At 39.9% G+C, this 24,262-nt stretch overlaps 1 protein-coding gene across 2 annotated transcripts; it reads left to right on the forward strand.

Annotated features, from left to right (window-relative positions):
* The first annotated feature begins 82 nt into the window (after positions 1-82).
* Positions 83-23,682, forward strand: SEC24A (SEC24 homolog A, COPII coat complex component). 2 transcript variants are annotated; one of them, XM_068205746.1, is made up of 23 exons: positions 83-239; positions 4,919-5,440; positions 6,816-6,974; positions 8,666-8,743; positions 9,063-9,229; positions 9,863-10,035; positions 10,983-11,085; positions 11,849-11,975; positions 12,308-12,417; positions 12,791-12,903; positions 13,569-13,687; positions 14,325-14,380; positions 14,690-14,896; positions 15,190-15,310; positions 15,864-16,022; positions 16,528-16,701; positions 16,786-16,896; positions 17,277-17,452; positions 18,427-18,564; positions 19,233-19,337; positions 19,474-19,566; positions 20,069-20,172; positions 20,579-23,682. In XM_068205746.1, the coding sequence occupies exons 1-23, from the start codon at positions 191-193 to the stop codon at positions 20,691-20,693; spliced, it is 3,279 nt and encodes a 1,092-aa protein (XP_068061847.1). In that variant the 5' UTR covers positions 83-190; the 3' UTR covers positions 20,694-23,682. The 2 variants fall into 2 exon arrangements, with proteins under 2 accessions (XP_068061847.1, XP_068061848.1); XM_068205747.1 differs by lacking the exon at positions 83-239 and adding an exon at positions 2,049-2,197.
* Positions 23,683-24,262: the final 580 nt, after the last annotated feature.

Here is a 24,262-nt window from a genome sequence, read left to right on the forward strand (position 1 = left end):
CGGCTCCGCCCCTCCGCGTGCCCGCCCGGCCCCGCCCCTGGCCCCGCCCCTCGAGCCGCAGCGCCGCTCCCGGAAGTGCCACGTGTCCGCAGTGCGGCTGCGCGCGCCGCCCGGCAGTTCCGGTGGGTCCGTCCCCCCCGCCCGGGCCGGCGCCGCCACACGGGCGGCACCGAGCGCACCCGGCCGAGCTATGGCCCAGCCCGCCGGGGCCCCCGCCGGCCAGCAGCCCTACAGCAACGGTGAGTGCGGGGCAGGCTCGCGGGGGTCGGCGCGGGATAGGGCCTGGCGGGGACGGCTCCCGTCCCGGGGCGCTTCCCCCGGGCCCAGGCCGCTCTTCGCCCCGGGGCCGCGGGGGCCGGGGCCGGTGCCCGCGCGCAGAGCGCAGAGAGGGGGTTCTGGGGACGGCCCGTTCGCTGCCCGGGCCGCTGGGTTACCCCCGGCTGAGCTCGGCGGTGCCCTCCCTGCAGCCCCGACAGCCGCGGCCCGGGGCGAAACGCAGCTGGATCAGGGAGGAAAGCAGGAGAAGGGCGGCAGCGGAGCCGGCTCCTGGTGTGACCCCGGGGGCGGTGGCAGCGGGGGCGAGGTGCTGCCGGACCGGGCCCTGCCCCAAGTGTCACTGAAGAAAGCACAGCGGCTCATTGGGCAGAATTAATCTTCGTTCTGGTTGAGTTTAATGGCAGAAGTGTCCCAGAGTACATTTGTCTGTCGGTGTGAAAGCGTCTTTCGGAGAGCCCGTGTCTGGGCTGCCGGGATCACACGCACGGCTCGAGCTGCCCCGGACCGTCCCTTAGCCCGGGCGGGTCCTGTCGGTGACACGGGTGACACAGCCGAGGTTTGACCCTTTGGAACGGGGCTGTACATGTGGCACTGTGGTTATCGCTGAGCTCAGCCCGCGGCGCTGCGGGCCTTTCTTATCTTGTCGTTCTCCTAAAGCCGACATTATCTGGTTCTGTGTGCTGCAAACTGGGAAAGTCTTGATTGCTTTCTTCCCCTCAAAATGTATTTCTTTACAATGAGATAGTGGACGTGAAACTGAGCTTACTAGCCAGTGTTTTAATATAGGAGTAAAAAATTCAGGGCCAGCCTTGTCTCTATGTCTGTTTTCGTTGCATGTGTGCAAATCTGTGCTGATGGAAGTGTCTCCTGATTTCACATACACATCCTCTGCACTTGCTTCCTTAATTATACACTTGTGTTTTTCAGTAGCTGTGCTGCATCATAAGCAGTTCAGTTATAATGAGATCTTTTGATTTTTCTTCCCCCTCCTCCTGCACAGTGTGTTTATTGCTTTTCTTCAAAGTCATGAGCAAAACGACAATTTGCAATTAACTGTGTAGTTGCTTCTAGGGTCAAGAGAGTGGGAAGAGTATGAATATAATGTGGAGAGAGAGGCTCTATCCTGGAGAGCTTATGGTCTGAGCAGAGGCTGTACAAAGAGAATGTAATGTAATGGAGTAACTGAGTGGGATGATTTACAGACTGGCATTGCTTTATGTTTGCTCATTTCCCTAGTGTCAGATTAAGCACATAATGGAAGTTATGGCGAGGCAGCCGAGAAAGAGGAATTTCAGGCTATTCAGCTGTCAGGTGTATGAAAAATAAAGAACTGAAATGTAGAGTTATGCAAATTAAACAGTTGTTATGGTATGTTAGAGATAAGGTCTGGGTTGCTGGCCTTTGAAATAAATCAAATTGTTCAAGCATGGACTGTTCATAGCGTTGTTTAAAATGTATGTTGAGAGGATGCTGTGATCCTTGACGTTTATACTAACACCAAAGCTTTATAAAACAATTTTGGGGGTACTGAGTGCTGTAGTGGTGCTTACAGTGGTCTGTGAGGAAAGAAAACCGTCATCAGGATGATAAATTGTTCTATAAATGTCAGCCCTTCATTGCAACTTGTTGCTTGTGGAGTCTTTGCAGGTAACTCCCTGAGCTTGCATGTCCACTAAGGCAGTAAAATGTCACAGCAGCACTGTGTGCTGCCCATGAAATTGTTTAGCACAGAGCTTTGGATTGCTTAGCAACAACCTTCCTGTCCTTCGTTTCTGTTTGTCTTTTAATAAGACCAGTATTCTGTACTCATTTAATTGCAGGTGTCTAATTTGCTTTCCAGTTGATAGATCAGAAGTGCAAGCAAGAAGGAGAAACAATTCCTTCAGAATGTTTTGCTCTTCTCATGTGATACCTTAGCATGGTACTTTGATGTCATGAGGTGCTTTAGGAGCTGCTGGGTTTGGAATCCATTGGGTCAGAGTCAGATGAAGTGGACACTGGTGGTGACTGATTCAACAGCATCTGTAATTTTTCAGAGTGTTTATCTTTGCATCTCCCTAGAGCTTGTGGTTGGCAAAAGTGATGTGCTAAGTAACTGGCTTGGAGTAAGGGACAGTGAAAATCTGTGTGGTAGAAAATATTACTTGGATCCTGGCCATCCACATTAGTACTTTGACCATTTTATAAAACCATCAAGTAACTTTCATGTATATTCTGGTGCTATTCCTGATCTCTTAGAAGCATTAAATGGCCTTGTGTTGTTGTAGAGGAGACTTGCTGTTAAATAGGAGGCCTTTCTTCTATTACTAATTCATTTCTGTGGTCTCAGGGTGTTGGCTGTTTTGCTGCTGTGCAGGTGAAGTAGCTCTTCAGTCCACGCAGAATTCCTTGTTTGTTTCTGACTTCACAGAAAACCAGCAGTATCTGGGGAAAGCTGGACAGCCTAGATACTCCTTGATGGTCTCGGTGAAGAGGTCAGGTCAAGATGGGTGTCTGGCTGCAGCCAAACAGCGAGTCCTGAAAAGTTTTTGTGTACTGTGAAACACTTTGTAAAGGTGTTTTGTCCCTTAGTGCTATTGCTGTAGCTTTTTTTGGCAGCTTTAGTGCAGACTTGTCTTGGAAACAGGAACTATTATATGCGGGTGTCAAGACTTATCATTGTGCTTCTGACTTTAAAAATAAAAATTGAAGTTGGAACATCTATATTTTTGCATAAAGTGCCGTAGAAAATATGAAGTAGGTCAGTTTTTGATATCGCCTCACTTGCACTGTTTTATTCTGAAGCAGGGAAAACAGTGCATAAGAGAACAATCCAAATACTCTGATTTCTGCCTGGGATAGAGTCATGCCCTAAGGTGAAAAATCAAGGTATTAAATCAATTTGTTTATTCTGTATTTTTCCTAAGGTTTGTAGTGATGATATTATATCAATGTTTGTGCAGATGCAGTCAGAAGGTTTGATAAGAATTCATAATTTTTCAAGTTAGCAAGTTTAATTGCCAATAGGGTTTGTAAATCGTTTGTTGGAAACCCATCTGATACACTGCAGGGTAGTTTTTGAAGGTTGCTCATAACTGTAAGCATTTTTGTCTTGGTGAGCTTTTTCTTTAAACACCCTTGATTTTGGAGAATTATTAATTGCAAATATCTATGAGCAGCATTGTAAGGACAGTAGGATATAACTGGATTTCCTAACTGAATGATAAATTGCATGTTGAAATTAATGACTGGAGAATAATATGGGGTGTATCTTTTATGCACAAAGAAGAGGCAGTGAGGATGAGATCACTGGCGCCGTAGTAGTTCTATGGACCTGCGCAATATTCGGTGAATTAACAGCTGTGTGTGACCCAGGGCCTAAGGTTTGCTAGGGGATGAGGAGCTGACTGATCAGTGCATTGTTTGTCCTAAGAATGTCAATGTATTCTGCATTTAGCTTAATTTATTGTCAGAAATGTGTGAGTTACTTTAACTTGGAAATGTGAACTTGCTCACCTTTCAGAATTTAACCATTACATTCTAATAGGAAACCACCCATCTTTTTTTTTTAATGTATAACTGTGTGTGTGGAAGTCTCCAGTATCTAAACTGTGTTTTTAGGGGATGAGGAGAGCCACAATGTGACTGGCTGAACTGAATGATACAACACTGGAAAGTGTTTCGGTAGTTGTGAAGAAGTCATAGCTGGCTATGGCCTGCAGCATCTAGTGTGTTCTGCTCAGAAGGATTTCACTTGAAAATTGATAGTCTCTCTTCAGCATGTCCATTTTGTGGCAATGGTATGAGCAATCTGTAGTAGTACCTTTCCTGATGGAGCTCTTATTGCACTGGAAATCCCATGGGATTCTGTCAGCCTGTTCCTCTGTAAAGCAGAAATCTGATGATGTTCTTGACCGTGTTGTTTACTCTTTGTAGAGTTATTAACCTTTTTTCATTTTTTTTCCTTCAAATAAGTAAAACTTACTTCATGTATACCAACCAGCATATGCCTAGAGAGCATCATCAACCTGTCAAGTTTTTTTTTCCTGACTGATGAATTATTTTATGATCGACTTACTCTTCATTCTGTGTTGGTGACCAGCTGGCCACTCACATGAGCTGTATGTGTACGAATAGTTCTCATACTAAAATTAACTGCAGAAACTTTCATAGATTAACTCAGTCACTTGAGAAGTAGCATGGTGACCTATGCTGGCACTTGGCTGGCGGTGTCATTGTGGTAAGCTGACGTGTATGTTGGTGTCAGTGAAATGCAGTTCTTACGCAATGGATCTTCCGCTTTCGATCTGCTCGTGTGTGCTACTGCTGGTGCTGTGGGACAGTGCTCCTCTGTGGGCAGCTTGCTTTTGGGGGTTTCTGAGGATTGGATGGGATCCCACGTGAGTTTCAATTCAGGAGCATTGATGGTACTGGAATGCTTAGTGGTTTCAAGGTTACTGTGAAACAAAACAAAGATGTAAGTGTCAATAGCAAAATACTGCTGAATTCATGTCCCTTGCAGTAGTACTTCTGTCACGCCTAATGGTTTAAATTAAAAATGGCTTGGACACTAATAAAATCCTAAGGAAGGACATTCACAGGAACATCTGAAGTGATACACAACACTGACTTCCTAAAGAGTGTAGTTTTTTTTTCATTCCAGGCCCTGTTCAAAATCAGCTGATGCAGTCCCCAGACGGCCAGGGATACAGCCCTGCAGTTCCAGGATCGTACTCCCATCAGATGCCAGCAAAGGTTCCTCCACATCAGTCTTCTGGACAGTATAGCTATAGTGGCTCTCAGAATGTTTCTCAATTAAACAATTACCAAGGACCTGGCCAGACTCTCAACAGACCACCAGTGGCAGCTTTCTCTGGGTCACCAGTACAACAGCCAGGTCCTGTTCCACAAGTGCTGCCGCCTGCATTACAGAACTCAGCTGCTGTATCATGTGCTGGGAACTTTCCTCCTGGAGCCAGCCCACCGGTGCTTTCAAACTGGCAGTACAGCCAGACTCCTGTGAGTCAGCCACTTGGGGCTCAAACAAGCCATTTGGCTCATGTGCCTGGGACAGGGTCAGTTCAGCCACCATCCTCATTACCAGGAAGTACAAATCCTGCAGGGAGTTACCAATATGCTGCTTCTCCGGGGGCTCCTCCACTGCAGAACAGCTACATGAAGCCAGGTAATCAGAATTTTTGATAATCTACCAATGTCCATTTTTCAATGACCTTTTAAAATAATGAGTATAGAACTGACTCTGCAGTGACACTTTGCTTGTGGAAGATTGTTAAAGCAGATACACCCATCAGAACTACCTGGATGCTTTCTCTGGGTTAGAAATGAGAGTTCTGTGCCCAGGGTGGTTGTTTCAGCTGGCTGGAGCAGGTAACTCATGAATGGTGTCCCATTGTTTTGGGACGCTGTGTGTGGGTGATGCTGTTTCTGTGATCTAGACCATTTCCTGGGGTAACTGTTGAAGCATTAGTATGTTTCAGTCCAGGACTTGAAAACAAGTTCTCTTCAGTAAGCATGGTCAGTAACCACTTGATTCAGGTAATTTTCTGAATAGCCTGTCAGGTTGATGCAAATAACTGGAGCACAGCCTGGAAAGAAAACTGAAAAGCATTCTGTACTGTTGAAATAGAGGTCAGTTCAATGGAAAGCTTCCTTTCTCCCAAACATGTAATTTTCACATTTAATGATAATTGTAAGTCTTCAGAAAGTACTCTAAAGATAGGAGACTTTGCTCCTGCTGCTTTACTGCTGGTATATGCAATGGTAAGAGTTTTTCTAAGACAAAATAGCTCTATTGTGCAACTTGTGATTATTGTGGAAACACAGTTAATACTCAAGTTTCTCTTTGCCAAACTGCCGTACATTGTTAGTTTTTTTCTCACTAAGCATGCAAACAGGACTTATGTACAGAAATATTTTCCATGTAAAAGCAAATAATTTTTCTTAAGAGCTTTTAGTGTCATTAGAGACTTTTATTGATACTACTTTTTTTGTTATATGCCTGTCTAATTTTCTTATGCTGTTCAAAATGTCTTAAGCTTGCAGAATTTATTAAACTGATTCTGGCACATAATTAGAATAAACAGTTAGTACTTTGGAATTAGTGAGGAAAATGCAGAGAAATTTTGGAAAGTGGCATATGAAATGAGAGGAAGTGTTTGGAATAAGTAATTTTTATAGCCATTCAATCCCCCTAAGCCATTTCCCTGGTATTTTTTTGTATAACAATGATCACTTTAATTAAACTTGTTTGATGATCATTCTGGACTTGGTTATAGAGTTGGGATATTTTCTGTACATCTTGAAATTCTTGCCAACAATAGCAACAAAGATCAGTAGATACAGGAACCCAGAATGAGAAAAACATGATAGAAACAACCTGAAGTTGAGACCCTCTACCCATATGTTAGGATTATGTATCTCATGCCGTTCATCCTCTGAATAACAAAAATATTTCTAATTCAATTGGTGCATTTTTGTAACAAAACTTTTATGATTTTTTCAGCTGGGTTAAACTCCTCTAAAAGTTAATCTCTTTATAGGATCTGCACCTCCCCCAGTGACTCAGCCTTTAACACCGCTCCACCCTCCAAGGCCACCTTTAGGACCTCCACCAGTTGGTGGTCCACCTAGGCCACCAGCAGCAGTAGCAGGACCACCTAGTGCACAGTCTCTGCTAAAATCAGCTGCAAACCAAGAAGGTAAGAAACAATTTGCTCTTTATGTTGAATTCAAACACTGCAACTGGCTGTAATATGCAACCTTTAAAGCCAAGCACATCGTTCTATTAGAAACTCAAATTGTAAAATTGATACCAGTACAGCTAATTTAATCTGAAAAGAGTAGGTAAGGACCTGGAAAGAAGAAAAATTCTTGTAAACAGACATGATAAAATTTAAGAAATTAACAGTTGAAAATAGTTTTCCAATGCTGTTTTATGTGGCAATGTCTGCTGTAGTTGGTAGAATTTTTTTCCTTTTGTGTGTTGTAAAGTGATAGGGATCTCATGTCTCTGCATCCCTGACTGCTGTTAGGATAGAAATCCATGTATGACTCCCTGTATTGTTCATCTACAGGGAGAGATAAAATGTGGACCTTGCAATTCCTTGCTATTTATGTAGCTGTACCTTATTCTTCTCTGTGTAAAATCACTGCAATACACATCTTGCATTTGTTAGCGTTCTGAAGGAAGTTACTAGAGGCTGTGGAGTGTCAGCTGTTGAAGACAGATACCTGACTTAGTGTTTCCTGTGGGCCCTGCACAAATATGCCATTGCTGAGGAACTCCTCAGGGCTCTGTATCAGACAGACTCCAGTTGTTTGGCATTTAGTGCCCATGCTAGATGGGGCCATGTGCGAGTCGGCAGCTTTATTTTTACAAACACAGTTCTGTCAAAGCTGTTGGTTCCTTCCATGTTCAGATTGACAGTTTCTCGTGTGTGGTAGCTCTGTGAGCACAAGAATAGTATATTCAGATTTAACTTTGTTTGGAATGTATTAAATGCATTAGAAATAGCTTTTGCTTAGAAAATATTTTCTTCATCATGAAAAGAAACATTTCCAGAGCCCTGGAGAGATAAAATTTTTTAGTCTATGAAGCAGGTTGACTGCTGCTAGGAAGATTCAGTGTGTAATGTAAGTTCCTTTTTTTGGGTCATCTTTGAAGATTTTAATAAAAATAGAGTACCTACTTGTCCTTAGCAATATATAGTTGTGTTAGTATATTTAGACATAGTTGGCTTACCAAAAACTGTCCTTTGGGAGCGCTCTCTGAGTCTCAAGGTTTTTCCTATCTTAGATTGAATTTCTGTCTTGACTGGTATATGACTGTGTCAGAGCTGTTGCTGTTTGGTGAGCAGTAGTGAAATAAATGTGTAAGTTTAGGGAGTTTGGTGTTTCTGTGAATTATCAGGGGAAAAAGTTAGTCAGTGTTAAGCTGAAGGTTACCATGTAAACCTAAGATACAGGTTACTTGGAAAACTACAGCTAGCCTAAAGAGACTTCCTCAGCTGAGGAGGGACCATCCCCTGACCCTTTACTGCATGTTGGCTTGGAAGCAATGGCAAATCCCTAATTGGAAGGAGTCATAAAAGATTATTCAACCAGAAGTTAGGGACTTTTGTTTTCCTTAAAAAAAAAAAAAAAAAAAAAGATTATGATGCTTTGTGAATGTCCTTTGCTGAGGTCACATCTGCAAGGGATATGTGTGAGAGAAAGAGGACATAGTGTATATGTATATTTAATTCAGTTTCATCCTGGGTCAAAACCTAAGTAGATTCAAACCATGCTTATCTTAATATTCATCCAGCAAGTAGGATATTTTTTGCAGTTACTTCATTAAAACTTCTTCATAACTTGTGCAAATTTTCCCTGTGGTTGTTTTTCTTTAAAGGTGATGCCAGATCTGCTGCCAGTGATGGGTCTGTAGTGCAAAACAGCTACGATGCAATTGAAGGTGGTGGCCTCATGGGTAAGGCTTTGGGATTAAAAATGGTTGTTATTATTATGGAACTTTTAAGAGTCTGGGAAAGATAGAAGTTTAAGCATTTGTGTACAAACATATGTACTTGGTTCAATGCCTGTCTTGGAGCTAAATGCAAAATTTGAAGCACTGACAATTAGCAATGTGATATGTCTGTGATATGTAAAGTAGGTGAGAGGCCTTTGCAAAGTTGACAGCAGCTGTATTTTTTAGACTTGGAAATTAACAGGCAGCTCTCCTGTTCTACTAATGCCTCAAGTAAGATCCAGTTCTTCAGCAATTAAGGATCTGTCTACTCTGCTTCCAGCAACTCCACATCATTCTCCTGCAGCCCCAAATCTTAAGATGAATAGAAGTGTTGGGTATTCTTACCCTGCCTTACCTCCAGGCTACCAACATACTTCTCCACCTGGAGCACCAGGAATGAATGCATCTGCTTTGCAATATCCAGATGGATCAAAACATTTCCACCAGGTAAAGTGGAAATGTCTGGTTTCTGTCTCAGTACTACTTCTGGTGGGGGTGTGTGGATGAAGAAAAGTGATGGTTGGTATGTGTTGTGCATCCCTAGGATGCTGATTCTTTTGTTCCCTGTTTGGGCACCATTTGTTCAAGAGGACAGACATAGCCCAGAATTAATGCTTTTGCCTGTGCCTTGGTACCAGTTTGGAAAAGCTGTGTGCCGGCTCTTTGTGAAGTGTTCCACCCTCAAATCTGTTCAGGATGTTTCTTTTGAAACTTTCAGCTGCTTTTGGCATGTTTCTCTTCTGTGGCTTTGTTATTGTTAGCTGAAGTGTTTGGTTTTTCTTTCCCTGAACTTTCAAAGTGAACTGACCAACACTTTCACCAGCTGAGCCTCTGTATTTCAAGAGTTTTATTTAAAAAAAGGCATAAATTGCATAAATTGCTTTTTTCCTCCTCATAACTCTGTTGTGTTACATGCATAATTCAAGTTCATGTGACAACCAGCATTTCTAAATATATTTTTACAATGGCAGTTAGTACATGAGTAAAACAAACTGAAAGGGATATAGGTGTGGTTTTAAACAGACTGTGGGTTTCATCCAAGTAGTTGGTGCTAATTTGTGAAATTTGATTTGTCTCTAGCCTGCCCTGGGCACTAATCACTTAACTGCATCAATGGCTGGCCTGAGTCTACAGCAAGAAGGGTTAAGACCTGTGAATCTTCTTCAAGAAAGAAATATTCTTCCTACCACCCTTTTGAAGGCTCCTGTCCCCAACTTGCATGAAGATATCCAGAAGCTCAACTGCAATCCTGAGTAAGATCATGCATTTGCTATAATACATCAAAATAGAAATATAAATTCCTACTTATAATTTCACAAAATATTTTCTTCATTTTATGAGTAGAAAATAGTGAAAATGGGCTTCACTGTTACGATAAAGACAGTAAGTGGGTTTAACTTTGAAGAGGGGAAAATCATCTTTGTAGAAAGTATGAGGAAAAAGTTGTTAACAAGGCAGCTATAGAAAGGTACAGTATAAAAGTTTTATGCCTGGCAGTGAGGATGAACGAGAAGATATAAAATAGGAGTTAATTCAGTCAGGTGAGGTACACCAAAAAGATTGTGCCTGAAGAAACATGGGTGACCTCTGTATTGAAAAGTAACCATTTAAAACAATAGACTAAATGAAATTTCAAACAAGAGACTGGCAGTTGGTTAATTAATTATTCTCTCTGAGGAGACCAACCAAACTGTGTATAGTCAGGGACTTCTGCTTTGCAAATATTTTTATGGTAGATAAAGGAAATAACAGTGCCTTTGTGACGTTGTTCATGCAAACAAGCTGGACAGGATTTGCAAAACTGCCACATACGTCTGCACCTGCTGCTGAGCGCTCAAGACTCAGAAAATGATTGTGGGATTGTTTATAGTTACTATGTTTTTAAAACCACCTTTTAAACACTGCTGGTTCTGATTTATTCCAAAATAACATTTAGAATATAAAGATCTAGTGCAACTTTGAATATTTGACTTGAGTGACTAAAATGACACTCAGTTCTGTGAAAAGAGCATTTGTATAAAATAGGAACTCAAAGTATGTACTGTGGGTCAAGCTCAGAAACAAAATGATTTGACAGAGATAGAGAACTTGCATCTGGAAACAGAAATTCACCGTTAACAGCTCTAGGAAAATATACTGTACTACTGAAATCATAATTTATTTGAAAGCCTCTGAAAATAACCCTTTGTCATCCATGTAGGTTGTTCCGCTGTACCCTGACTAACATTCCTCAAACTCAGGCCTTATTGAATAAAGCCAAACTTCCTTTGGGGCTCCTGCTTCATCCTTTCAAAGACTTATCGGTATGAGAAATATTCAAAACTTTACATGCTGAAATATCAACTATGCCTTTACTAGAGTCCAGACAATGGACAATGAATTATAAAACAAGGGCAGCTATCTTGGTCCAGAAGAATTACCATAGTAACTGACATTTCCTTATTCCTTACAGATTGCTGTAATTTTTCTCAATTATCCCTCCCTACCGTATTTAAACCTTCAGGTCTCACTTCTTATTAAAAAAGAAAGCCTCCAAAACCTCAAAAACACAAAAGCTCAAAGGCAGCACAGAATTTGGACTGTGGTAGAAGACAACACCTAAATTCTAGTTTGTCATATATCAGTTGCAGTTATTAATTTCAAACCTAGTACTAATTCTAAACTCAAGACCTGACAAAGTTGAAGGGATTTGGATGTCATGAAATAGCCAGAAGACTTTGAATTTAGCAATATCTTTTTTAAACACTGTTTTTTTTTCTCAGTTTAACTGATTTTTCAAAGATGTGGGGTTTTTTTCCCTCTGCTTTTTGATCTGTATTGGGTGCAGGACTTGATCTCAAACCATCAGTGTAAAATTCAAGAATTTAGAGGCTTGGAAACAGAATCCACACAGTCAAATGTTAGAGTTCAGTTCCTACCTGTCTTACTAAAAAATTTAAGTGATGCTGTGAGGATGCAGAAGTACTCCTTCTTTCAACAAGGATGCTTTGCCTCACTAGCCAGGACAGTGTAGATGAGCAGCTGCCGGGTGAGGATGCTTTAAAACAGGAAGCTTTTCCTTTCCAGCAATTGCCAGTGGTCACTTCCAGTATTATTGTGAGATGCCGTTCCTGCCGGACGTACATCAACCCTTTTGTCAGCTTCCTAGACCAAAGGAGATGGAAATGCAATTTGTGCTATAGAGTCAATGATGGTAAGTTGTAGATGTGCTTGAAAGTGTTGCAATTAACCTTTCCCACCTTGGCCTTGGAGACTGGAGTGTTGTTGGCCACATCAGTAGAGGGATTGCTGTCAGTCATGCTGGGAGTCATGAGAAGTGTTTCCCAGTGACAGTGGTGTCCCTAAAGAAACACCATGAGCCCAAGTAGTCCCTCACAGTACCCTTGCACAAGTGTAAGAACTCCACTGCCTGGTGTAGTTCTCCATGTGTTGCCCAACAGCCACAAAAGAGTTGATGTATTTGTTTTAAAATATAGCACAGCCAATACTAGTGTGAAATACTAATATATAAACTTATCTGCTTAGTTCCTGAAGAATTCCTGTATAATCCTGTGACAAGAGTTTATGGAGAACCTCATAAAAGACCTGAAGTCCAGAATGCTACTATTGAGTTCATGGCTCCATCTGAATACATGGTAAGGCTTTATTTACTTATTCTCTCCCTTTGTTTTATGTTCAGAGGGAAGTCAGAGAAAGCTTTGTTTCAGAGGATGCTTTCCAGTTCAGTAGAACAGCTGTTGCCTTAAGGAGTTATCTGAGAACTCATGGGGAGGACCTCTGAGTTCACTTCTAAACATTTATAATGTCAAAGTTGTTCTGTATTTGGAATATGTAGGTATCTTTGGAAGAAAACTAGAATTCTGGTATTACCAAATAAGAGGCAAATGCATCCAGAAATTTTAGCTATCATCTGTGTGCTGTTTTAGCAGTTTAAACTTGCAATAGAATGAATAAACCAAATCTAACAAATGCTATTTGAAAATGAAAGGTAATCCTTTCTTTGCTCAGCTGCGTCCACCTCAGCCACCCGTGTACCTCTTTGTGTTTGATGTCTCTCACAATGCAGTAGAGACAGGATACTTGAACACAGTCTGCCAGACCTTGTTAGACAATCTTGACTCGTAAGTACTTTTTTCTTCAAATCTCCAGTTTTCATTTGTCTTAAGAAACTTGTGATAGACACCAACATGCCAATCCTTTCTGTCTGGAAGACACGTTTCCTAGTGTGGGCAAACAATGGCCAGTGTTGTGTTAAAATGTGCCATAAAACTGTAGTCTTTTTCCCATCACAGCTACACCAGTATAAAAGGTAATTTTGAGGCTTGATTTTCAGTCTGACTCTTTCCTATATGCTTCATAAATCCCTAAAAGAATGTAAGCATCATGCTTATCTTTTGAACTGTATTTTTAAAAGCTGAAATGTAGATAAGCATTTGCTGAAAAGAGTCATACATCTAATAAACTTCTCATAAAATTCATAGTTTGAACTTATATAAACACTACTTGGGATTTTGCAGTTTATTTCCTTTTGTTCCACTTCTGATTACCCTATTAAAAGGTTTTCACCTGCCTGTTAGGTGACTTCTACCATGGGTTCCTTTTTTGTTGTGGCTTTTGTTCTTTCCAAAATGACTTAGTGAAGCTCTTGAAATCTAGCTGTTAAGCTAACTGCTCGGTAACAACCACAGAGAGATGCAGTGGATGTTTAAAAAAAAAAAAAAAAAAAAAAAAAAAGCCTGCAGAAATGAAATTTCATCTTGTTGAACACCATATGTCTCATTTTCAGGCTTCCTGGGAACACTAGAACAAAAATAGGCTTCATAACGTTTGACAGCACAATCCATTTCTACAGTCTTCAGGAAGGTCTCTCTCAGCCTCAGATGCTTATAGTTTCAGATATTGAAGGTATGCAAAAATATTTTTTGTGATCAGTACCTAATAATGACTTCTGGTTATGACAGCCTTTAAAAGTATGTATCTGGTGGGAGTTTCTAGATCACACCATTAGACTCTCTAGTAATGACTTTAGAAGTACCGTATGTGTGAGTTTGTTTATGAAGACATCTCCCTGATGTCTGAGCAATGCTGTGGCTGCTCATGACTTCAAACATGAAGACAGCTTTCCTAACTTCTAGTTTAATTTGTACAAATCTCTAGATTCCTCTTGAAATCCCAAATACTGATGCTACCTTTCTATAGATTTTCTTGTAGCTGCTGCTTAGTGCTTGTCCTTCTGCCTTTTGTTTCAAATCACCTTTCACTGGACATTATTGGGCAGGGTAGAATGAACACTGGAAATATTCCTATGTGATTTTATTTAAGAGTCTTGATTATCCTTCAGCCCTGTTGATTGCTGCTCTAACATGGGATTCTAGCCACAGGAATGCTTATGAGAGAAAAAAGAAAGCCACATAATTATGTTTACATGGGTTAATACACTGATACTGTGTATTTTTTTCCAGTAAATATGATGGTTGGCAAATAAAGTCAGGGAAAGCTTGATGTGTTTTTAAAAGGTAACTCAAATATTTTTCCCTTTCAGATGTATTTATACCAATGCCAGAAAACTTATTAGTAAATTTGAATGAAAATAAAGAGGTAAGAAGCAAGGACTTTCTTACATAACTAGTGACATTTACATAATTGGGGAGATGTTTGGTAATTTTTGATTAATTAATGCTCATTAATACCAGCTGTTCAAATGCCAGGTTTGAGGTGAAAAAAGAGGTCTTTTATCTATGTCACTGTAAGTTCTTACCAACCTGAAACAAGACAGTACTTCAATTTTTCTAGGACTTTCTCTTTAATATTAGAAGTGTCAATACTTGGTTATGTTCAGCTACTGGGTCTGTGTAAAGTAGAAAACCTTGAAGACTCCTGGGCCTAATACTGTTTTCTCACTTGTAGCTAATTGAAGATCTGCTGAAGACATTGCCACAGATGTTTACCAAGTCCCTGGAAACTCAGAGTGCTCTGGGGCCTGCATTACAGGCTGCCTTTAAACTGATGTCCCCCACTGGAGGTAGAATCACTGTCTTCCAGACACAGCTCCCATCTGTGGGAATGGGAGCACTAAAGTCACGAGAGGAGCCAAACCAAAGAGCAACAGCAAAGGTTAGGAGAGCAAAAAGGTTGAGAGTATTAACAACTCTGTTCTGCGCATGTACGTGGTTCTGGCATTTCCTCTTCTGGGTTAATTGTGTGCTTGTCTTGCTCCTTTTAAAGTAGCAGAAAAAGCCAAAAGAAAAATCAAACAATATAAACACAAATTAATTACTTGATTTTTTAAAAAATGAAATATTTTTAATCAATGATGGAGAATTGATTGTGTCTCTGAAAACAGGCAATAAATGTATGAATCAATTTGAATTTCCTTTGTATTTTGTAATACTCCACTGTGTTAACAGGATATACATCTGACACCATCGACTGATTTTTACAAGAAGTTGGCCTTGGACTGTTCAGGGCAACAGGTTGCAGTGGATTTATTTCTTCTTAGTGGGCAATATTCTGACTTGGCTTCTCTAGGTAAGTCATATAAAGCTCTTTTGGGGCATGTAACTCTTGTATTTTGAGCAAATGCATAAAATCTACATTAATACTTAGTAGATGAACCTGATTTGAATTATACTAGTGTGTCAAGATACAAACTTGTCCTTGCAGAGCAGTGACAGTGAATAGAATGTAATCTTTCAGTCCTGATTTAACCTACTTATTTTCATGTCCTCCCTTAGTGAGTCAGGATTCTTGTGCTCCTGATACAAGTAGTGGAAATAGTTTCTTCCTTTTTCATGCCTTTTTAACCATCAGTGTCATTGCCTTTAGAGCAAGTTTTATTAGAATTTTAATTTTTTTTTCTATTTAACCAAACTTTCAAGTGACAATAATTTCAGGTCAATGGAAAACTATTTCACACCTGAAATTTATCACATATTAGAATATACAGTTGTAGCTACATCTGCCTCTGTAGGCAGGTCTGTAACTGTGTATTTGAGTGATTTGCATGTGTGAACAATTGAATACTTTAAAGACTGCAGCAGCAACTGTCTCCACTCTCCAATGTATACTGGTTTTGTTTCAGGTTGTATATCAAGGTATTCTGCAGGTAGTGTCTACTACTATCAATCTTACCATCATAAACACAACCCTGTCCAGGTGGAGAAACTGCAAAAGGAACTGAAGCGATATTTAACTAGAAAAATTGGGTTTGAGGCTGTCATGAGGATAAGATGCACCAAAGGTCTGAATTCACAAAAATCTTCTTAGATTTTTGCGGGGTGGAGAAGAGGGAAGTGGGTGTTTGCTGCTCTTTGGGAATGTTTTCATTGGTATTCGAGCTATTTTGTAACCTCAAATGATTAAAAGGCAATGATTAGAAAAGTAAAATTCAGTACCAGGGATAAGACAATTCTTTTTAACACTGTATTTGCAGTGTGTTTTCTGGCATCCAGGTTCCAGTTTATAATAGTCAAAACTGGAAAATTTCCTGAACTATTTCAACAAGGGACTGGTTTTATAATCTAGATACTTTCTACTACTCTGCATTGATTTGCCTTGCTAATTCCCACTTTCTGTTAGGCTTTGTGGATTTTTTGGATGAGTTGTCAGTTTGCAGTATTTACCTTTTCTGAAGACGATGTATTTCATTGAGAGGGAGCATTCCAGTACAGTCATATGCATTGATCTGTATGTGGTTCCTGTATTTACAGCTATAAGACCCAAAATGATTCATTATTATCTTGTAGGTCTTTCCATTCATACTTTCCATGGGAACTTCTTTGTACGATCTACAGACTTGTTGTCATTACCCAATGTAAACCCAGATGCGGGATATGCTGTGCAAATGTCAGTGGAAGAGAATCTTACTGATATGCAAGTTGTTTCTTTTCAGTCAGCTCTCCTGTACACCTCCAGCAAAGGTAAGGTTAGATTGAGCCAACATTGGCTTTTGTAGTGTTGCTTCACAAAACAAGAATGGAGGTTGCAGTTGTCTTTCCTTGCAGGTGAAAGACGAATTCGTGTCCACACTATGTGCTTACCTGTTGTCACAACACTGAGCGAAGTGTACCTAGGGGCAGATGTGCAGGCCATCACAGGGCTCTTAGCCAATATGGGTGAGTGTGCTAAGAGCTTGTTTGGATATGTGTGGATTGTATCCTTAAAGGTCTGAGCAATAATCCTCTGGATTAGAAGAAAAGATTCTCCCTCATTCTAAGAGTGCTTTTGAAGTTGCAGTCCTAAGAGAGTTTTGGTTTTTAATGCTTGGCTTAGGTGAAGGATCAGTAGAGCTGTGTGTAATCACCTGGGCTTAGGTTTCTCTGGTGCATCGTCATGGGCCCCCAGCTTTTTTCTGAAGCACTTGCCTTCCCCTAGATTGCAGTAAAAGCTTAAGCTTCATCGACATATTTGATAAAGTGAGAGAAGTTAATGTTTGTGACTGTATTCCTGCCAAGGGAGGAGCCCCTCTTCTTTGAGCCTTGCACTCTGTTTTCAGCTGTGGACCGCTCCGTTTCCGCCACGCTGAGCGATGCTCGGGATGCCTTGGTCAATGCAGTGATCGATTCTTTAGCTGCTTATCGCTCCTCCGTGCTGAGCATCCAACAGCCGGGGCTCACAGCTCCCTTCTCACTGCGGCTCTTCCCACTTTATATACTGGCACTCTTAAAACAGGTAAGAGGGGAAAGGAAGCCAGGCAAGAGGATGATTGTTTGGCAGGTCAGCCTGAAGTAAAAGAACAGTTCTTTGATGGAGAATGATTTAGTTCAAAAGCAGGAATTTAGAAGTGTGTGTAAAACCAAAAGTATAAATGTTTTAAGCAATGGAATGGCAAAATAATAAAGACACTGACTAGTTAAGAGAATGTGTCAGGGTACTGATAGTGTTTTCTCAGGAATCTCAATTTTGTGTGTCTCTGAAAATGTAGATCCACACAGCAGTTCAGTGTGGATTAGAAGAGAGCTGGGTGCAGCAGAGAGGGAGTTAGCTGGCTGTTCTTGCAACAGGTTTAAAGCATTTCACAGTATTTGCTCAATGTAAGTATTTTTTAATTGAATTTCCCTGAACTGATACTAGAAGTCATGTAAGTGTTGGACAAATTGGTTTCTTGGTTCAAAAAGAAGTTTTGGATTCATACATCTTGGTTAGGAATTAACCCGCATGTTCATTCTGAGCTTTTTCATGTGAAAGGCTTGATAAGAATTTGATCCAGTCAGGTGGGAGGAGTGAGCCCCACTTTGATTTATAACTTTTTTTTTTGGTCCCAACAAGCCAGGACTATCTCTTTCTTCTTAATACAGACCTAAGATTCTGTACATTGAACCCAACTGTAAACTGCTCCAATATTTATACTTTTAAATTTCATCCAGTAGCATTTTTGAGATGTATGTTAGTATTTCAGGGTGCTTTCATCTCAGCTGTAAGAGAGGACTGATGTTGCCAGCTCGAGGTTAATTCTAAAATCCAGAAATGGGAGTGAGACTTGTTTGATTTCTGTGTGAAACGCTGAAGAGAGCTATGGAGAAGTAAAATACAATGAGAAAAGACTTAGGGTGCATCTTTAAAACTTAAGTTAGAAATAAGCAGTAGGTGATGTGTCTTATCTTGCTTTGCTTTAATGGTTAAACTAAATGCCTGATTGTTTGCAGAAAGCATTTCAAACTGGGACAAACACACGTTTGGATGAACGCATCTTTACCATGTGTCAGGTTAAAAACCAGCCCCTTGTTTACCTCATGCTCATGACACATCCCAGTCTGTACAGAGTCGATAATCTCACAGATGAGGTGAGTCTTGGCCTTGCTACATAATCTGTTTGATCCCAAAGATCTGTGTAATGTGAAAGTAAATATGTTAGAAATCTCCCAAGTTTTCCATATTAAAGCTGCACAGCTAAAATGCAATGTTTCATATTTCCCCACTTGTTGCATTTATGCTTTTGTTATTTGGAACTGGATTGATGAATTCTGGAGAGAAGCTGTGCTTTGCTATGGATGGATGGGGAAAGTTTTCTCCTAACTTATTTCACCTCTGCCTTGTGTCATTATCTTGTGCTATAAAATCACATATACATAAAGACATCATAATGTGGTTTTTGTCCCTTTGTAGATTTCTTTATTTTAAAATATGAAGCAGTTTTGAGAACAGGGAATGTTTATGTAAAACCCTGAACAATTTTAAAAATCACATCTTTGGTACATAAAAAATCAGATATTCCAGTTCTAGAACTAATTAACTAAAATACATTTGATGACATTCACCCTCTCTAAATAAAACATTAAAATTTATTAGTAAATTACTAATAAAGTAAATAATCACTTTAAGTATGGCTTGGGCTAAACTAAGAAAATGGTCCAGCTCCAGTATTCAGTGTAATAGATCCTCCTCTTATTTAGCATTCTGCTCTGGTTTTTTGCATCAAGATGTGAACCACTGTTTTTCATCCTTCTTTTAGGGAGCTCTTAACATAAATGACAGAACTATACCTCAGCCACCCCTTCTCCAGCTGTCAGTGGAGAAGTTGAGTAGGGATGGTGCTTATCTAATGGATGCTGGCTCTGTAAGTTATGTGGTGGGGGGGATTTAAAAAAGTATCCAAGTTTACTTGGTGTGTTCTTTCTGAGAACCCAAAATATGTACGGGACTGCTGAGGTGTGTTTTGGGCTTGATTAATGTTATTGTTGGGTGTCTTTCAGGTGATGTTTCTGTGGATTGGGAAGAACTGTGGGCAGGGTTTTATCAGCCAAGTCCTTGGAGTTCCAAATTATGGCTCAATACCACAGAATATGGTACGTGCTTGCTCTGCACATCAGTCATACATACAGTGCTGCCAGAATATCATTTGCATGAGAATTAAAATACACCAGTCAGATATTAGCCCTCTAGTGGTATAGATCCAGATCCAAGGAAAGAAATAATTGCTGCTACCTCTTGGAGTTTCACCTCATGAAGACACAGTAGGAAGAGGCTGACAATGATTGAGTTTCTCAGACCTATCGGAGCAGATTAAGAACGCTTGCAAATAGTGAGCACACTGGGTTAGTGGGAAATCCTTTAGTTTCTGCAACAAAACAGGAATCAATCACAGCCCAGTCATCACCATTCTGACAGCTAATTGCTGAAAGGAGTTTACTGCTCTTCAAGCCCCTTCAAAGAAGACAAGACTGAAACTATACATCACAAAACTTATCTGTTTTGGTTTTCCGTATACCTAATGAGTTGGGCTATTTGAAGTGTTCCTTTTACTGTTTTTCTGAAAATTTTGTGTTAATGAAACCCTTTGGCTTTTAGACACATCTCCCAGAACTTGAAACGGCAGAATCCATCAGAACACGAACTTTCATTTCTTGGCTGAGAGAACAGAGACCTTTCTTTCCTATACTATATATAATAAAGTAAGTGGTTTTTAACAGTCTTTTTGCTTCTTCAGCAACCTGTTTACAATACATACTTGGATATCATATACTGAACTTTCTTAATGGAATTCTTAACAATAGTGTGTGCTGTGCCTGACAGATTTGACTACAGATATGACTTATGAGTTGTCTCCAATTAGAATTTCAAAAGACTAAAAAAGACTAAATGTCACAGAAGAATCTTTGGGTAATGTCAGATAAATGAAGTAAATGCTGGTAAGAGCACTTACTAGGATTAATCCCTACTAAAGACTATTTGAGATCCTCTTTTCATATGTCCTTAAGCTTTTGAAATGTCTTGCCATTTGACCTGTAATTTTATTAGTGCACAGTAGCCCATGGCAAATGTAAATTCCACTCAAATACTTATATTTTTGTTTTTAAGGGATGAGAGTCCATTGAAATCAAGTTTTCTGCAAAACATGATTGAAGACAGAACAGAATCAGCCTTATCATACTATGAATTCCTCCTTCATATACAGCAGCAAGTGAATAAATGAAACACTAGCCTCTGGCTTACTTCTTTAAGGAAAGATTTTGCAGTAAAGAATGATTGTGCTTGTAATATCTTCATTAAATCTGTGGCCTGAGGCAGTTGATGAGAAGTTCTCACTGTGATTTCAACGAACTAAAGCAAATAAAGGACCACATCTGAGAATCAAATGTGCAACTACATTATATTGTACCTTAAAAAAATCAAACTGTTGGAACTGGTTGAGCACCTTTAATTTGCTGCAAATCGTGTTTTTACTGTAAGTAGTTGCAGCATGAAGTACATTTACAAAGGCAATACTGAAAAGGTGAAATACATTTTGTAAAATAAAGAGTTCTTTGTTGTTCAAAATGTATATTTCTGTAACTTTTTTTTTGTTTGTTTTGGTTTCTTTGTTGTTGCTGCTAGATATAAAACCTCACAATGCTGATCATGATTTGCAGGGAAATTCTTTCTAAGTGCACCCAGTGATTACAGACAGAGCATCTCAATGTTCAACTTAATGCTTAAAGTAGCAATGAAAGAAGTGTTCATTGTGAATTGAACAAATGCTTGTGAAGTGTAGAATCCAGTGCTTGGATTGGATTATGGCTAATAGGACTAAAGGTAAGCTTAACCTGGATAAGGTGGCTGAATTTATTGATGCTTTTAATAAGTCAGTATTCTAATTTTAAAAACGGTGGGGAAGAGTGGGCCCTACATGAGACAGATTTTAAAAAGTCATTGGCTGAATTGGCAGCAAAAGTAGACTTAGGTAGATTGTAAGCTTTGCTTTTCTTCAGTAAAATGAATAGTTTTAATTTCTACTTATGGTGTGGGAGAGGAAGAGCAAGGAAGGTTATCTCAGATTTTGTTTGGTTTATATTCAGTAGACTTCTGGCTCTTGTTTACTTTAAGTGAATGTTGGGCCCCTCAGATCTGGTGTGTTTCTGAAGCAAGTTTGTTGGCAGCACTTCAGACCAAATGTTGGTCTGAAACACTGAATGTTCTGACATTAAAACTGGAAATTATTTTTCCAAGAACAAAATTATTATATTGAATTTGAAGATTTATATATGGTTGCAGACATGCCTGGAGTTTTCAAAAAAAAGGTTTTTTGCTGGAGCTGTGTAATGAGCCCAGGTCCAAGGCCAGTGTGCACCAAATGAAAGCTTTAAATATACTCTGAGATCCTGCCAGAGCTACAGATCAAAGCTGACATTGGACTTAAAGTAAAAACTTACATACAAAAAAAATTTAAATAATTGTATAGAGGTGTATTGATAATTCTTCTCTTTTCAAGATTAAGCTATCATTGATAGCTACCAATGTAAAAAGTATTTTAAGTTACTGTATTCCAATGCCCATGGAAGTGTTGCATATGGAAAAATCTTGGTTTGCTTTTTTATTTAATAGTGGTAAGCTTAAAGGTCTTTCAAAACCTACTTTGTGGGGCAAGTAACTTGAAGAGGTAAAACACTTGTGAGTGGTCAAATGTACTGTGCTTAGGACCTTTGGAGATAAAAATGTTAGTAGGGTCAACATTTGGGTAAACATTTGCTCCCATTTCAGGCTGTAGCTGCTTGTGATCGTCAGGAATTGCCTCACTTCAGGGGAGGAGTTCCTTGGGAGAAATTGTTCCTGATCACAAGAAGCTAAAGTTCAGAACAATGGCTAAAACAGCATGATAATATTATTAAAGAACCAATTTAAGCTTCCCTGTCTGCTGCCTCTGTAGCAAACAGGATTATATTTACTTGAACTGCTTTCAGAGAATTGCACAGTTTCTAGTCATAGTGAAGAGATGTCTTTTAAGCTTTGACAGTCTGATTTCTGCTCTCCCCCACCCCAGGGAGGGGGAAAGAAGTCTATTTCATTTAAATCATAAATGGAATCTCTGCATTTGGATAGGTTCTGCCCTAAACCTTGTGGGTTTGGGTATATTATCACTCAGAAGTTGAATTGAAAACCATCCTTGCATCAAATGGCCCACCCAAAGTCTATTTCTTACTATGACTGTATTTTGCTACTATATCCCTTTTTTTAAGAAACATAAATACTGGAGGTGGCCTCATTGCTTTATGTACACCAGACTAATGGCTGAAGATGTCAGTCTTTGTGGCAATTAACGAGTTTGAAGTTGAGTCCCAGAGTTTTACAGAGCAAAACATGATAAATGAGTCAGATGAACCCTCTGGGAGTTCTCTTCACTTGAGAAGAAATTCTCTATTGAACTTTGTTCCTTTATTCCCTTGCAGTGGGGAAGGCCTGCTGGTTCACTTGTACTGCTGTGATGGCAATACAGGGAACATGAACACACACACTACCTGTGATTGCTTTTTTACATACAAGTGTAAAACGAGGACACTGAAGATGGACTGCAAAAGTAGGCAAGAGCGTTCTGGTACTTAGATCTCAGCACCACAACTCCACCCCTGTAAATGTGTGGTGGAGGTGTGTCTCTCTTTGTAGTCAAACACTTTTTTTTTTTAAACTATTTCTTATTTTGACACATAAGTATTCAGCCAACATTGTGACCATCCATTTTACTTTGCTTTCATTATTGTTTTTAAATTAATATATTTGAGTCTAAGTCCACATAGACTGTGTTGCAATAACTAGAATGATTCGCTTTTATTTAGAATTAATTTCTTAACAGAATTTAATCAAAGATGCAGAATGGCTGTTAAGTTAAGGGACCATTAAATGTGATTTTAAGGTTCTGTTTACTATTATGGATGTAATCCTTATAGTAAATTTAATTTTGTAAAGTAGTGTATAATATTGTAATATTAAATCTTTGTTCTCTGAACTCAAAAGATTTGATCTTCAGTATGGAGTTATAAATCTTCCCCCTTATGAATTTGAGACAGGATTTACTTGTCCTCCTTTTTACAGTTTGTAATTTTCACTGTTTTATTCCTGTACAAAGTCATTTATAACACATGCAAATGCTTATTTTATCTGTGCTAATTTATCAGATTTGGCTACTCAATAAAATTAATTGAAAGAACTCATGCCAGTCCATCACTCTTTTCTTTTAAATAAAAGTAGAACAATGTATTTGATTGAGAGAAATACCACGTTGGTCACAGGAGCTGTGATGGTTGGAATTTAGCCTTCAGCAGCATTCCAAGATGGTGATCAATTTGATTTTAGGTAATCCTGTATCTTCATTTAACATCCCATTATTTCAGCAGCTTTTTTGTAAAAGCCATTCCATCTTAATGCTTGCAACTTTTTTTGAGTTGTTGTCACTGCTGCCTCTGGCCCATCATAGATGAGTTAATGCTAATGAGCTTGGTATTCTGACTTGTGTATGTAAGTGGTTTTAAACACAGAACTCTCTCGTTCCATACTGTAGAGACACTGGATTTGTCAGCTCGGGTTTGTTTTCCCCGTACGCGCACCGCTGTCCTGCTGCTGCTGAGCTGCGGCGCTCCTGCAGTGCCCTGCGGAGCTGCGGGCTCTGCAGGCGGGTGCCGCTCGCACGGCAGTGCCTCCGGTGCGCCACTGCAGCTCTTCCGTGCCGGCTGCTGCTGGCAGCCCGCTGTGCACGGCGCCGGGAGCAGTGACGCGGCAGTTCCCTCGCCTGGC

This window comes from Anomalospiza imberbis, chromosome 15 (assembly GCF_031753505.1).
Source record: "Anomalospiza imberbis isolate Cuckoo-Finch-1a 21T00152 chromosome 15, ASM3175350v1, whole genome shotgun sequence".
Classification (NCBI taxonomy): Eukaryota; Metazoa; Chordata; class Aves; order Passeriformes; family Viduidae; genus Anomalospiza; species Anomalospiza imberbis.